At 41.2% G+C, this 15,011-nt stretch overlaps 1 protein-coding gene and 1 pseudogene across 1 annotated transcript; both read left to right on the top strand.

Moving 5' to 3' along the window:
- Nucleotides 1–4,579, top strand: part of LOC101306679 — a 5,143-nt pseudogene extending 564 nt beyond the window's left edge.
- A 2,352-nt stretch (nucleotides 4,580–6,931) lies between these two features.
- Nucleotides 6,932–14,488, top strand: LOC101310639 (C-terminal binding protein AN-like). The gene is made up of 9 exons (XM_004306690.1): nucleotides 6,932–7,808; nucleotides 8,667–8,887; nucleotides 10,521–11,118; nucleotides 11,356–11,521; nucleotides 11,630–11,760; nucleotides 12,494–13,285; nucleotides 13,394–13,441; nucleotides 13,605–13,718; nucleotides 14,123–14,488. The coding sequence occupies exons 1-9, from the start codon at nucleotides 7,092–7,094 to the stop codon at nucleotides 14,195–14,197; spliced, it is 2,862 nt and encodes a 953-aa protein (XP_004306738.1). The 5' UTR covers nucleotides 6,932–7,091; the 3' UTR covers nucleotides 14,198–14,488.
- Nucleotides 14,489–15,011: the final 523 nt, after the last annotated feature.

Below are 15,011 nucleotides of genomic sequence, written 5' to 3'. Positions count from 1 at the left end.
AAAAAAAAAAACTTTTAATAGGATGTTGGAGTAAACTAATTTTGATTTCCAATCTCAATAAATTGTGAGGAAAAAAGGTTAGTATATTCGGGTCGTGGAACATATTCATCTACTCAAACATTCCTGCTTTCGTCGGGTCTGAATTTATAGGAACTTCATTATTCACTTATTTTCAGCCGCCACACACTAGACAAACTAGAATTTGCCATATTCTATGACCAGCTGATGAGCGAAAAAATAATAATTCAATCATTAATAATTACAGTTGAAAGATGTTAGCAATGAAAGTCTATTTAACATATAAAAAAACCAAGATAAAAAACAAGAAACCAAAATTTACTCAATCTCATTAGCACAAAAATGATACAAATATTTACCTTAATTCCAAGATTTTCCTTCAATTTCACAACATCATCCTTGAAACTAATTCTGATTTTTTATTTTCAATAAATTATTGGAAAAAGATTAGTGTAGTCGGGTCGGAACAGGCCCGTCTAACCTTTTCGGATCCTTAAACCCCCCAGTCCCTCAGTCGCTCTGAGTGACTCTTTTTATCTCTGGAGACTAAAAAATGAGGTTTCTGCAGCTCCGGCGACTCCTCCTCCGCTCTCTCTCCGCCTCTCCATCTCCAACCTTGAACCAAACCCTAATACCACTCCTCTCAACCAACCCCACCCACCATACCCCCAATCCAATCACCTCTAACTTCCTTTCTCTCTCACCTCCAAACCCTTCTCATCTTCTTCTTCCTCAACAACCCTCCACGAATCCCAGTTAGCCCAATCCATCTCCTCCCACCTTCTCCAACAACCACAACCCAAATGCACTGACGTCACCCAAACCCTCCAATCGAGCTTCCCTGACATCACCCTTACCTCTTCTCTGATTCTCTCCGTCCTCAAACTCTCCGCCGAAGCCAGCCGCACCGTTCTAGGGTTCAACCACTGGCTCATTCAGAACCCTAATTTCGACCACACTGACGAAACCCTCTCCTACTGTGTGGACTATTTTGGTAGGAGGAAGGATTTCAAGGCCGCCCATGACGTCATTCTCAGTTCCCGGCGTGACGTTGCTGGCCCCAAAACCCTGGATTCCGCCATTGACAGGCTGGTGAGAGCTGGGAGGCCGGCACAGGCGGTGTCGATGTTTGAGAAGATGGAGGAGGACTATGGGATCAAGCGGGACAAGGCGGCGCTGAAATTGGTTGTTGAGAAGCTATGCGAACACGAGTTTGCGAGTAATGCTGAGAAGATGGTGAAGGGTTTGGTGAATGAGTTTTTTCCTGATGAGTATATGTGTGATTTGCTTATTAAGGGGTGGTGTGTGGATAGGAAACTTGATGAGGCTAGGAGATTGGCTGGGGAGATGTACAGGGGAGGCTTCGAGATTGGGACTAGCGCTTTCAATGCTATTCTTGATTGTGTGTGTAAGCTTTGCAGGAAGAAGGAACCGTTTAGGCTGCATTCCGAGGCAGAGCAAATCTTGGTGGATATGGACTTTCATGGGGTGCCTAGAAATGTGGAGACTTTCAATGTGCTGATTACTAATTTGTGTAAGATTAGGAAGACCGACGACGCGTTGAGTTTGTTTCATAGGATGGGGGAGTGGGGGTACATTTCTTGAATTGATCAGGAGCTTGTGTCAGGCGGTAAGGGTTGGAGAGGGGGGTGAAATGATTGATAGGATGAAATCAGCAGGGTTCGGGGAGGCTCTGGAAAAGAAGGCTTATTTTTGGGTTTCTGAAGATTTTGTGGGGCATTGAGAGGATTGATCATGCTTTGTATGTGTTCAAGAAGATGAAACAGGATGGATGTGAACCCAGGATCAAAACTTACGATCTGCTGATGGGAAAGTTGTATGCTCATAACCGTGCTGATAGAGCCACTGTCAAAACCCACCCCGAATTTCACCCTGAAACCCGAAGTAAATCCTGCGGGGACTACCTCTAAAGAAAGTTTACCAAAAATTCGGCATAACCTTATTTGAAAATGGACAACCCTTCCTAATAATACCTGCAAACATTTCTGAAAATTCAAATCCAACCTTAAACTCCTGGAGCCTTCGTGCTCCCCAAATCACAACCTCTCCCAATTCATTTACTAACTTAAACAAGAAAATCTCATAACCAACAGCCACAGTTCAGAGCAACTCTATTTGAAAGGAAATGAACTAGAAATAGAGAAATGAGCGAAAACTATACTATTGACTATGTCTCTTCTCCATGTACGTCCGACCTCAACTATGCTAACCTACAAACTGGGCATTTTTAAAACGAATGGCCCAAGGGAAAACATTTGAAAACGTTAGAGTGAGTGGACAAAAGTAAGTTTAACAAAAACGAGCAACAAAAATCTTTATGCTTTCCTAATTTGATTTCCATAGAAATTATGCTGCATGCGACAACTCAAAAGCTCTCAGCTCATAAATTGGCAAAAACATGACTAGCTCTGGCTAGTCTCCAAAGCTTTATAAAATAGAGCCTCTCAGGCTAAAATACAAATATATATGTATGTATCTACATTCGTCCATACTCCTTGTATGAATTCTTATGAAAATATAAGAAAAATAGAAGTTCATACAAGGCTACTACGCTTGCGTCCAACGCTCACGTCACGCCTTAATGCGGTGCTACACTACGCCATTAAGGTGGACATACGGGTGTATAAATATGTGCCCATACCCCCTATATGAATTAAACACTCATATAGGGCTACTACTCTCGCTTCCAACGCTCACGTCACACCATAATGCGGCTATATGCTACGTCATTAAGGTAGACAGACATATATGGCTAGCTAGCATTTATATACATACTCTCCTCATAAATATCCTTATACATATCCACCGAAAATCTCATTTTCGGTAACTCTACAAAATAATGAAAATTGCCAATTACAAAAGAAGCTATAAACGTATGGCTCCACCGAAAAATCTTATTTTCGGTAACTTTTCAAATAGCGAAGTTAACAAATAAAATATGAATAATCACTTCCGAAAATACTTTGTAGAAAATCAATCGTAAACGGAAATTATTCCACAAATTAAGAATTAACAATATAAAAAAATCAACCATCATTAAATATGAGGCCATCACATGCATTTAATTTAAAACAAACGTTCACTCACAACTTTAGGCATAAGCCCGACGAAATCCAATTCGGCACTCAAGTGAGGTCTTCTCAAATCCTGGCACAAAAACCATGCTTAGGACCACACTTCAATTTCAGAATAAATAATACTTAAATATATAACTCAAACTCTTCCGCCTAACCCACTACCCTTTCTACGGTTAAGCTTATCGGATTCATGCCAAAATCCAACCACAGCCTTATTTCCTTTATTTCAACATTCTAAAACAATAATAAGGAAAATCTAACGGTCGGATTCTACCCCATTAACCGTCAAATTCACCGATCTTTCAAAAATCCAAAACCTATTCAAAACTCCTCCAAAAATTCCAAACTTCATACCAATAAACTCCCCTTAATATAACACACTTAAAACCATGAAAAACCCCTTAACAGTGGCGGCGCCGCGCCTGCTCTGCCGGCAGCGGCGGCCGGAGGCCGACTCCGACGACCTCTAATGCCTATCAAAATTCAACAGCAGCTTCCTCTCAACCCCCTATACAACTTTTCTAACTAGCACAAACACCAATTCCAAGCCTAACTAGGTCAATCGAACTAAAACATCACAAAAGGCCCTAGAACTTCCACTCACCGGTTCTCCTTACCTAGACCAAGAGAGGTTGAGCCCTTTGGAGGGATTGATGCATGGGAGGAGAGCTTCCAAAAGAGCCAAGAAGCTCCAGCTATGGCGGCTGGAGGAGGGAGCTCCGGCGAGGAAACCACCACGGCAGCTAGGGCTTTCGGGGGAGAGAACTCCCTCACGGCGGCGCTAGAGGGGCTGCCACTGGTCCAGGGAGGTAGCTGGGTTGAAGGCCGACCGAACGGGACCAGTGCGGCTGGCTGCGGTGGCCGGACGGCGGCGGACGGTGGCCGGAAGTCAGACGAGAAGAGAGAAGCTCGAGGGAAAGAAAGAGGGAGAGAAAATCGGGGAAAAAGAGAGAGGCTAATTTTCTGGGCTTCCTAAATCGGTCCAACCTAATATCAACAACAAAAAACCCAACTCCAAAATTTACACCCTAAAAATAATACCCCAATAAAAATTACATTTTACTAGCTAAAATTTACCATTTTTACCGTCGTCACAATTTCCTCATACGAACATTTCCTCCGAAATAATCGTCCCTCAAAACCCCTCTAGGGACCAATTAAACCATAACTCATTGACGAAGACGGTAAAATTCTTATCAATACCAAACTAGTAAATAAGGTAAAAATTTAAGAGTCGAGATGTGACAGCCACTGCCCTGTTTAATGAGGCGCAAAAGAAAGGAGTGCCTGTGACACACAAGCCTTACCAGATGGATCCAAAATACTTGAAGAAGCCAAAGGCTGAGAAGGAAAATACGAGGGAAACACTTCCTGAGAAGATAGCAAGGAAGAGGAGGCGTCCTAAGCAAATCCAACTGAGCTTTGTAAAGAAGCCCAAAAAAGGGATGCGTCGAGCCCACTGATGTGTTAGAAGTTGGAATTAACACATTGAGATGAGGAATGATAGTTTTGATCAGTTCCTATTTTTTGTGATGTTTCATATTGTTGACTTTGCTCTTTTTTGCCTTGATAGTATTGTTTGTGAGTTTGTGACATTAGAAATAAAATATTTCCATCTAAGAAAAAGGTTAGTGTAGTCCAGAAACCTAGTTATCTAGTGCAATCATCAATTTTCATCATGATTAGTGTTGCCGAGATAAATGAAACGTGCTCTCTTTCTTTTACTCAACTAGTAATGTTTATAGGGTTCTGAATGTATTGGATATGTATGTTTCTAGGGGTTTCTTGGTTTATCATAATGCTAGTTGAAATTTACGCTAGATTTTTGTGGGTAACTGGTTTTCTTGGATTTTGTGTTGAAATTGGGGTTTATATGAAGAGGAAATAGGGGTTTGAATTGTGTTTGTTATTTGAGGCGAATAGGAAATGCAGAATCAGGAAAGGCTTCAAGTGCAGGTGGATGGGGAACTGGAGTCTGGGCTGGCCCCTCGGTTGCAACACCTGAGTTTGATGAGTGGGCAACCTATGATGACCAGGATATCATGCATCAGCACGTACTGTGCCATTCGCGCTGAGGAGGACAAGAAAATTTCCTTCCTCGGGGACAAGGCAAGCCTCGAACTGACTTGTTTCAAATTCTTGCATTTGTTGGTATTGTGAAATGAAGTTTTGGTTTTGATTGAATGAACATGAACCATTATTGTCGTTGGTGGCTGAGTATCAATTAGGCAGCGCGATCTTGTTGGAGAAGGTAAATGTTGGGTCTTTATGTTGTGTGTTGTGAAGTGCATGTTTATGACATACTTAACTGACAGACTTTCATGATCATGCAGGTTAACTTGGGGAACAATATGCTGCCATTAGGAGAACTTGAGGAGATGGGAACTGCTTCTTTGAGTTCTTTCAAAGCTATTTGTTTTTTGTTTTTTTACCCGGTATGCAGTTGTATTTTCTCCTTGGAACAGTTTTGGGTTTTGCATAATGGGCGTCTGCCTTTAAGCTTCATGTTGATGAAATTACTATTCTCATTTAGCTGCTAAAATAAATTTGGGATCTCTATACAGGAGCTTATATTGGAATTGCAATATGTAAGTGAGGTTGATCGTATCAAGATTCAAGACTAATGTTGAACAATGTAGAAACACACTTCAGAGCTTGGGTTACACAGACTTTACTTCACTGATGTGAAGTGTATGTGCCAAATGTTTGTGACCTCTGAAACCAAACTACCACATATGTAAAAGAATATCACGGCTTCAAAAGTTGTTGTCAACTTAATTGACAGAGAAAGGCTGAAATTGACAAATTTTTTTTTTTTTTTGATCAAGAACACAACCAATATATTACAGTTAGTTTATTGTAAGTTGAATTTACGACCTCTCAATTATAATAAAGTCATTAAATTGAATCTAAATGATGAAAGTATTAACCATAGAAGGGTATATTTGTCATTTGTGCCTCGTTTGGTTCGTGAAAAGTAATCATCACCAAATGAATGTAGTTTCTTTTCTGTGTTTGAAAATGTTGAAGGAAAAAAATTATTTCCTCCTGAAGGTTGAGAAAATATGAGGGAAAGTTGTTCCTTCCAAAATTCATATGAACCATTTTCTCCATCTCATTTTTTTGTATTTATTACTCACAATATATTATTTTATTATTTTAATTAACAACTTTTCGGATGATTTTTCTTGTGTTACTAGACATAGGAACGAAAAGTCATCGGAAAATTTTATTTCTCTTTTTTTTCCTTTCCCGTGGGAAAGACAAAAAAATTACTTTCTTTTCCGTGAACTACCCTATATATATAATATAATGTATTGTTTATTTACAATCAATGAGAATACACGATGTAGTTCTATAGGTTCTCTCCGTTTTCTTTACTATTTTCTTTCAATTTCTGTCTTTAACTTCAATAATCTATGAATCCTAATAGAAAGCAGCCCTCTTATCTTTTTATTATTTTTTTCAAAAAGAGTCACTGTCTTACGGTCTTACCCTCCAAATATTGAAAACAGAAATTAATAAATTTCTCCTTAATTAAAACGCAATACGCCACCGTATGCCGTAGTTGTACTTGTACGTTGTAACTATTTTTCAGTATTTATTGTTGCATGTCAGTTCCTTTTTGTTTTTTCTAGCTCGGGGCCGTTCACTTGTTAAGACAGCCTCAACGACGCGTGTCTCGCATGGTTGACTCCGTCGCCGAAAACCGACGTGGAAAAATATCTCCACCCAAAACCTTATTTCTCATTTTCCCCCCACCAAAAAAAAAAAAAAGAAAAACCCCAACCCTGCTCTCCGCAACAACCTCCTTACTTTGCTCGAAAATCTCAATGCCTCACAAGCTCTAATTTCCCCTTTTCTTTTCCATTTTTATTTTTCTTGTCCGAAATCAGAACCGGAAAAAAACCTAGCTTTCTCAATTCCGCCGATTCCGATTAGTGTAATTAGGGTTTTTTTTTTTTTTTTTTGTTCATGGAGCCGCAGATTGAGAAGGAGCCGCCGCCGTCCGTGGCGGCGAAGACGAAGGCCGCGAGCTCGTACCAGATGCTGAATGGGCCGTCCCTCACGCACTCGGCCTGGTTCGAAATCCGTCTCTTCTACGTCCGGATCGCGCCGTGCGTCATCGACAGCGTGCCGGACCACCTCACGCTCTGCTCCCTCCGCCGCGAGATTGGCGTCTCTCTCGAGATCAACGGCGCCAGGATTCCGAACTCGGAGACGGCGTCGCTGACGCTACGACGCGACAGGTTGGATAAGGAGTCGTCGGAGGTGACGTACGTGGCCACCGACAGCGTGAGGGTCACCGGCGGGGTGGAGTTTGAGGTGTATGAGAATAATGACATGGTGCTGTGCGGGTCGTTGGAGAGAATGGAGGGCGTTTGGCTTAACGGGAATGTAGGGATGGAGAATGATTCGAAGACGGGTTGGAGTATGGATTGTTATATGGCGGCGTCGATTAGTTCCGGCTCTTCGGCGTTTTTCCGGCCGAAGCTTGGGGTTTCGGCGCCGTCTATAGAGGTTTATATCGCCGGGTGCTGCTCCGGTGTGCCGGTGATTTTGACAAAGACGATACAGGTTAGTCCCAGGCGGAAGTGCCCGAGGCATGCCACGCTGGATGCTATTCCCGAGGAGGAGGAGGTTGGGAAGGAGAATAGTAAGAATGGGCTAATTCGGCAGCGAAAAGTGCAGGTATTGAAATTTTGTTGCTAAAGTTTGGTTTGTTTGTTTGGGCAATTTTGAATTTTGAAGCATGATTTCGATAATCTTGTGGGAACTTGGCGGGGTGATGGTAGAGAGTTTGGATTAATGTTTGAACTTTGAACAATGTGTGATTATGGATGCATAGTTTATGGTGTGTTTTCTAGTATGTGGAAATTGTAGTAAGGTACTTTGAGGCTCTATAATGCTCCGTGCATCACTGTGTTACTTGTTACATATATGATGGAAAGAAAAATTGTAGTTGTATTGTTAATCTGAAAATGTATGTGTTAATCAAGTGGTTATGTTGAAGTGGAATGATGAATCGATAGTTTTACCCTCCCATTCAACAAGTGATTGCTACCATACGGAATAGGTATTTAGTTATTCCCATTTGCGTTTGCATTTATTTCTCAAAGTTTGGTCTACTGACTCCTACAAAACCTGTGCCTATATTTCTGTTGAGAACTTGCTTAACAAAATGCAATAACTCCTGTTCCAACTAAAGGTTCAGCAGTGAAATAATAGTTGGCACTTTGTAAGTTCATCTGCAGCCAAGAGGCCTTCAACTCTTTTAGCTTACTTACAGGTGCATATGTATATAATAACTTGTACTGTGTTGGGGCTTTGCCAACTCATCTTGTTAAAGCTTCAATTTGCAATGCAATCTGATGGAGCAAGAGTTTTTCCTTTATGCTTTTCTAGTGTTAAGGCTTTCCTATAAATTCCAAGCTTTGTACTAATATTTTAATCTTTGTTCCTGTACTAATGATTTGGTCCTTCATTTAGATACAACTATTTTCTGTTTGTTTCATAACTGACTTCGAGTCCTTGATTTGGTCTATGCAGATGACAGAATCTGAAATCGATGAGTATGAATCAGATGGGAAGATAGGACATGGTTTCTACTCTGATGAAATGTACATGGGTGAAGATGGTCAACTCACCTGGTTTAATGCTGGTGTTAGAGTTGGTGTTGGAATTGGCCTTGGGATGTGCCTTGGAATAGGGATTGGTGTTGGACTGCTCATGCGTTCCTATCAAGCGACTACTAGTAATTTCAGGAGGAGGTTTCTCTAAAGTGAATCTTATGAATTGGAGGTTGGTTATGGTTCACAAATTACAGGAGAAAGGAAAAATGCCTGACGGAAAGTTGAGGGAAATATAACAAGGCATGAAGTATTTGAAGATTGTGGAGTAGGAAGTGAGATCAGCATGAATCTGTTGAGCATGAGTTTTTGTAGAGGGGTTGGAGGTTCTGTACAGTTTTTCTGTTTAATAGTTTCATGTTTACGTAATGCTCTTACAAAGGATGCCCAAGTTCTTTATCTCACAGTTTTCACACCTAAGGTTGCCGTGTACTGGACCACGAATATGTTGTATCATATGAAGCATAGAGATGGTTGTAATGCGGATTTGCAGCTTCAGTTGTAGCTCAGCCTTCAGAGACGCAAACATATAATAAGGTTTGGAGATCTTATGGAGCTGTAGGAAAAAAGCAAGGCAGGCTTAGCTTCCGGCCTAAATCATGGGTATGAGGTTTGAGTTTGCTTTCTAGAAGATGTATCTATTTAAATTTTTTCATATCTTGTAGAAGGTGGTGTCTTTTTTTTTATTCAGTTTGGGAGTTCAGACAATGGTTGGTTTTGTAGATAGTTTCTTCACTTGTAGTGTTCTTTTGTCTCACTCTGTTCAAATAAAAGTAGTTTTGAGCAAGCAGTGGGCATGTTGTCGAAATAAGCTCACTGACTTGTACAATGTTCCACAGTCAGAGTTGTGTTTGTGCTTGCTTGTGACTTTGTGAGTGTTCATGAATTATAATCACAATATACCTTGTAGCAGGACACAGATTCCTGATATTATACAGTATGCTGAAATTTTCTTGCTTGTAACATTCACTTAACGGACGAGATCAAATGTGCAACTTTTTCGCCTTTCACCATGACCAGTCTTTAGATGACGCCAACCGCCTCCAACAGACAATTGACACGAAAGTGAAACAATTGAAAGGTCATGGTGGCATGGTTTTCCTCTTCCCCTTCTCTCTTGTAAGTGATGCTTGAACTCACAAAGTTATCGATGTGATACTAGGAGAGGACTTTATAATGAGGATTAAGTGATAATTTTTGAATGAACAGTTGGATGATTGAATGAACAGTTGGATGATGTGCATGTTAAAATTTGAAAATATCAACTAAAACTTAAAATAGTCATCTAACCGTTCATTCAAAAGTCTTCATTTGGTCCTCATTATAAAGTCCACGTTAGAAGTTTCCCATACGATATTTCGGATTTAAAATTTTCATCACGAACTCTAAGCATTGTTAACCATGAACAGTTGAAAGGGAGGTAGGAATATCCGTATATCCGTAATTCCGTATTACCGTATATTCTAGTCCCAAATGAGCCTATGACAATTGAATAAAGAGTGACTAAATTAAAAGAGAAAGTATACAAATGGAAATAACCAAAAAGACAGGGGCACACGTGAAACTATGAGTAGTGAACAGAGCGCGAAATAGCCGAACAGAGAGGGACTAGTGGGTCTGGATCTCAGCAGAGGGTAGTGAAGAATTGAACTCCGAAGCTCTCCAACTCTCCACAACCAAATGGAATCCCTCACTCTCTACCTTAACCCTCAGAAATGACCAAAATTACAACTTCCCTACCAGCCTAAACCCTAAACAGCCCCAAAAAGATGAGCACCACCGCCGGCATCGGATCCCCCGCCACAATGTCCCACCACCGCACCACCCAAACAACGCCGCCGTCGCTCCCCCTCGTCGTCACTCTCAACTGCATCGACGACTTCGCCATGGAGCAAGACTGCCTCTCCGGCGTCGCCGCCGTGGAACACGTCCCTCTCAGCCGCTTGGCCGACGGCAGGATCGAGTCCGCCTCCGCCGTGCTTCTCCAATCCCTCGCGTACCTCCCACGCGCCGCGCAGCGTCGGCTGCGTCCGTATCAGCTTATTCTCTGCCTTGGCTCTGCTGACCGGGCTACGGATTCGGCTCTCGCCGCCGACCTCGGGCTCCGGCTCGTCCACGTGGACACCTCCCGCGCGGAGGAGATCGCCGATACTGTTATGGCGCTGTTTCTAGGGTTGTTGAGGAGGACGCACTTGCTCTCGCGCCAGACTCTTTCGGCTTCCGGGTGGCTTGGTTCGGTTCAGCCGCTTTGCCGGGGGATGAGGCGGTGCCGGGGCTTGGTTTTGGGGATTATTGGTAGATCTGCGGCGGCGAGGTCTCTGGCTACTAGGAGCTTGGCCTTCAAGATGAGCGTGCTCTATTTTGATGTAGAGGTACTGATTCGATCATATATACTTCTTTAAGTTTCGAATTAGCTTAGTCCAAGTTGGAAGTAATTTTCGTTGCAAGTATGTTATGAAGTTTTGAATGCAATGCTAGAGGTTTGCGAATCAATATTTTGAGCTTAGTAAAGATTGATGGTGATTGAAAGATTTTCCTGATGCATTTTCTAGTTCCAAACCCCTTTTGCGTGTTTGTATTGATGTTTCTGTTTAAATGCATTCATTCAGGTGAGCGGAACATTGAGTAGATCTTATGGCTTTCCTTCTGCCGCTCGAAAGATGGATACTCTAAATGACTTGCTAGCTGCGAGTGATCTCATTTCGCTTCATTGTGCTGTGACGAATGAAACAGTTCAGATTCTCAATGCTGAATGCCTACAGCATGTAAAGCCTGGTATATTTTCTTCCGTTTTGGTTCCTGTTTTAGGACCACATTTGGTTCTTTCTTCTTTTTGTTATTTTCATTTTTTTGCATAGAATAATGATATTTTCTCTTGTGCAGGAGCATTCCTTGTAAACACAGGTAGCAGTCAGCTGTTGGATGATTGTTTTGTGAAACAGCTTTTGATTGATGGAACTTTAGCTGGGTGTGCTTTAGATGGTGCTGAAGGGCCGCAATGGATGGAAGCATGGGTATGTTCACTAGTTATTGGTTATGGACTTGTTAACATAGGTTGTGTCAATTTCTTGGCAAGTATTGTGCTTGACTGCTTGAGTTTGCTTTTCAGCTCCCTTTATAGTACCTGTTTTTCTCCATTGAAGGAATAGTCTCCTGTTTCTTGTGTTAGCAAAAGAAAAAGGGCAATACTTTCTTATCAAGTGAGTGGGGTGTATTGCTGTCCCATTTCTGATAACAGATTTTTCTTCTGCCAAAGGAACAAAGAGACAAGACATGTTTATAGCCTCTTCTATACCTTTTTTCTGAAATCTCTAAATCATGTTATGTTTCACCGTATGATAACTCTTTGGTCTATGCATGTCTAAATCAGTTTTCATTCCCTTAATCTTCTGTCATGGTTTTCATTCCATCCTTGCCCTGTTTCCCTATTGCTTAATATAAAAGTTTATCATTCTTTATCAACAATGTTTCCTTGATCATGTATGTTGGCCATGTTGCGCTGTTGCCTGATTATTGGGTTTGGCAGTGTTGTTTACATTTAACAACTTATGCGCATATGCCCATTAAACGGGGATGGGATGGGAAAGAACGCCTTTTTATGGATGTGCGTATGTGATCAGTATTAGTGATACTGTTTTCGTTTTCCTTCCTTACTGTACAGTGGTACCATATCTGAAAGATGTATGGAGTAGCAAGTTAATGTACCAGGGTGTTCCTGAGATATATATTGTCATTGGTTTACTTCAGGTAAAGGAGATGCCCAATGTGTTGATACTTCCGCACAGTGCAGATTATAGTGAAGAAGTATGGCTGGAGATAAGGGAGAAAGCAATCTCTGTATTGCAGACATTCTTCTTCGATGGGGTTGTTCCAAATAATGTTGTATCTGATGAGGATGAGGAAAGCGAAATAGGTGATGAAAATGAACACTCTGATAAACTGGAGCAAGAAAATCCCCTACAGCTAGCCGTTGTCCAGCAATTAACTGAAGTTAGCCATGCAAGTCCAGAAAGCTCCCAGAATAAAGAAATCAATCAATCCAAGGAGTCTTCTAGCCAGCAAGGTTCGGGTTTATCTCAAAATTCAATTACTCGGTCTGATGGAAGACGAAGTAGATCAGGTAAGAAAGCGAAAAAGAGGCACACACATCAGAAATCTCAGAAAAAATCAGATGAACCTTTACTAGAAAAAGAAAGTACCTCGCAGCGAGAGGAAGATACAACTATGAGTGGCACAGATCAAGCGTTAAGTTCCGGTTCTCGGTTTGCTTCCCCTGAAGACTCGAGAAGTAGGAAAACACCTATAGAATCAATGCAAGAATCGCCGTCTGACCAGCTACTAAAATCTAGAAAGAGGCTGAGTGGAAAGCCTGGTGAATTGTTGAAGGATGGCTATGTTGTAGCTCTGTATGCAAGAGATGGCCCCAGTCTTCATGTGGCAAGGCAAAGAGTTAAAGGTGGTGGTTGGTTCCTAGATACCATGTCAAATGTAACAAAAAGGGATCCTGCGGCTCAGTTCCTCATTGTAATCAGAAGCAAGGTTAGAATGCAAGAACTTAGTCCTTTTCTTTTAGATTCAAAATGTAGCCTATTTTTCACATTTTATAATCTGCTTTCGTGATATTGAATTATTGGTTCATTGTTGTAGGATACAATTGGTTTGCGATCTTTTGCTGCTGGTGGGAAGTTACTGCAGGTAATATTTTGAATTCTGCATGGTTGAACTGGACCCCATACCATCTCTTTGTTGATTTTGTTATTCCAGGAAGTTTGAGTGATGTAACATTGCGCATAAGCTGACCTGGAATCTTAAATGCCAATTCATGGTTGGGATTAAAATAATATGCTATTTATTGCAGATAAATAGAAGAATGGAATTTGTATTCGCAAGTCACAGTTTTGATGTTTGGGAGAGTTGGATGTTGGAAGGTTCTCTGGATGAGTGTAGGCTTGTTAACTGTAGAAATCCACTGGTATGTACTTTTACTTTGTTGCATATGCTTCCATGTTCTTTCACTGCAATTTGAAACAGATGCATTAACAAGAGTAATGGTCTCCTCCCCCTCCTGAAACTACATGTCAACAAAGATAGATCTATGGTGTAAAGGAATTCTGAATGTAGGGCTGTGTGCGTCTTTTAAATATGTTTAGGGGTTAAAAACAGCATAGTAGATTTCAACTCTATGCTTAAATTTGCATTTTAACTTGTGATGTCGTTTTCAGGGCAACATTTTAATGAGCTTATATGATTTGCTGTTTCTACTTGAGATTGAAGATTTTATGGTTAATAGTTGCTTACAGCTCATGATCTTTGCACCTTTAATTTAGTATTTGCGACCAATTTTTATCCTCACCTCTTAGATTTATTAACCTGTAGGCTGTTTTGGATGTAAGCATCGAGATTCTGGCCACTGTAGGGGAAGATGATGGGGTAACACGCTGGCTTGATTAGACTGGAACATGAGAGTATAAGAAGCCTAACATTCCTGTTTTCCAATTTTATTTTTGCCTCCTTGGGAGGTTTGTATCAATTTGAATCTGCTTGAAAGTTGTAAAGTGTTGTTTCTGTTTATTTTTTACTGCCTCCATTTCTTGCTTATGGTTTCGTCTGTTTTCATCATATTCGTGTTCGAAGTTGAGTTGATAAGCCTCCAGGTGAATGTATTTGTGTAATCTTACATGGGAAATTCCATTGGAGGAACAGTTATGTAACTGACTGGTAAAGGAGGTTTCATTTGATTGTTAGTTTTATTGCTGACTTATCACATCGCTTCCTGTCAATGGTCATGTCCACAATGCTAACACACTTTCCTGGGGAAAATATTTGGCTGGGAAAAGCTAGAGGTTTGTAATGTTACTGCCGGATGGTACTTCGCTTTTCCTTCTTGACTACCTATATATTTTTCTTTTCTCTAGTGCATCATCCTAGTCCCCAGAACTTGAAAAGATTCACGACCTTCCCCCCAACGCCTGTCTTTGCAAAGCTCAACATCGATGGCTTTGTGAGACAAATTTATGTCTTTATCAGAGAGATACTAGGGGTTGCCTCATTCTTGTTGGTTCCAAGAAAACTATGCTCCTCATGTACCTTTTAGCTGAAGCCTCTGCTCTCAGAGAAGGTCTTTCTCTAGCTTTGCCGTAGTGTCATCACGAGTGACAAGCGGAAGGAGTTGATTATAAACTGTGTCTACAAAGGCAAGTGAGGCCAAGCGATCTGCTGCTTGGTTCACTTCACGAGACATCCGGCGCCAATTGATAGAATGAGG

The sequence above is a fragment of the Fragaria vesca genome, linkage group LG7 (genome assembly GCF_000184155.1).
Source record: "Fragaria vesca subsp. vesca linkage group LG7, FraVesHawaii_1.0, whole genome shotgun sequence".
Taxonomy (NCBI): domain Eukaryota; kingdom Viridiplantae; phylum Streptophyta; class Magnoliopsida; order Rosales; family Rosaceae; genus Fragaria; species Fragaria vesca.
The sequence above is the reverse complement of the archived record's forward strand: the minus strand, read 5'-3'. Positions and strand labels throughout refer to the sequence as shown.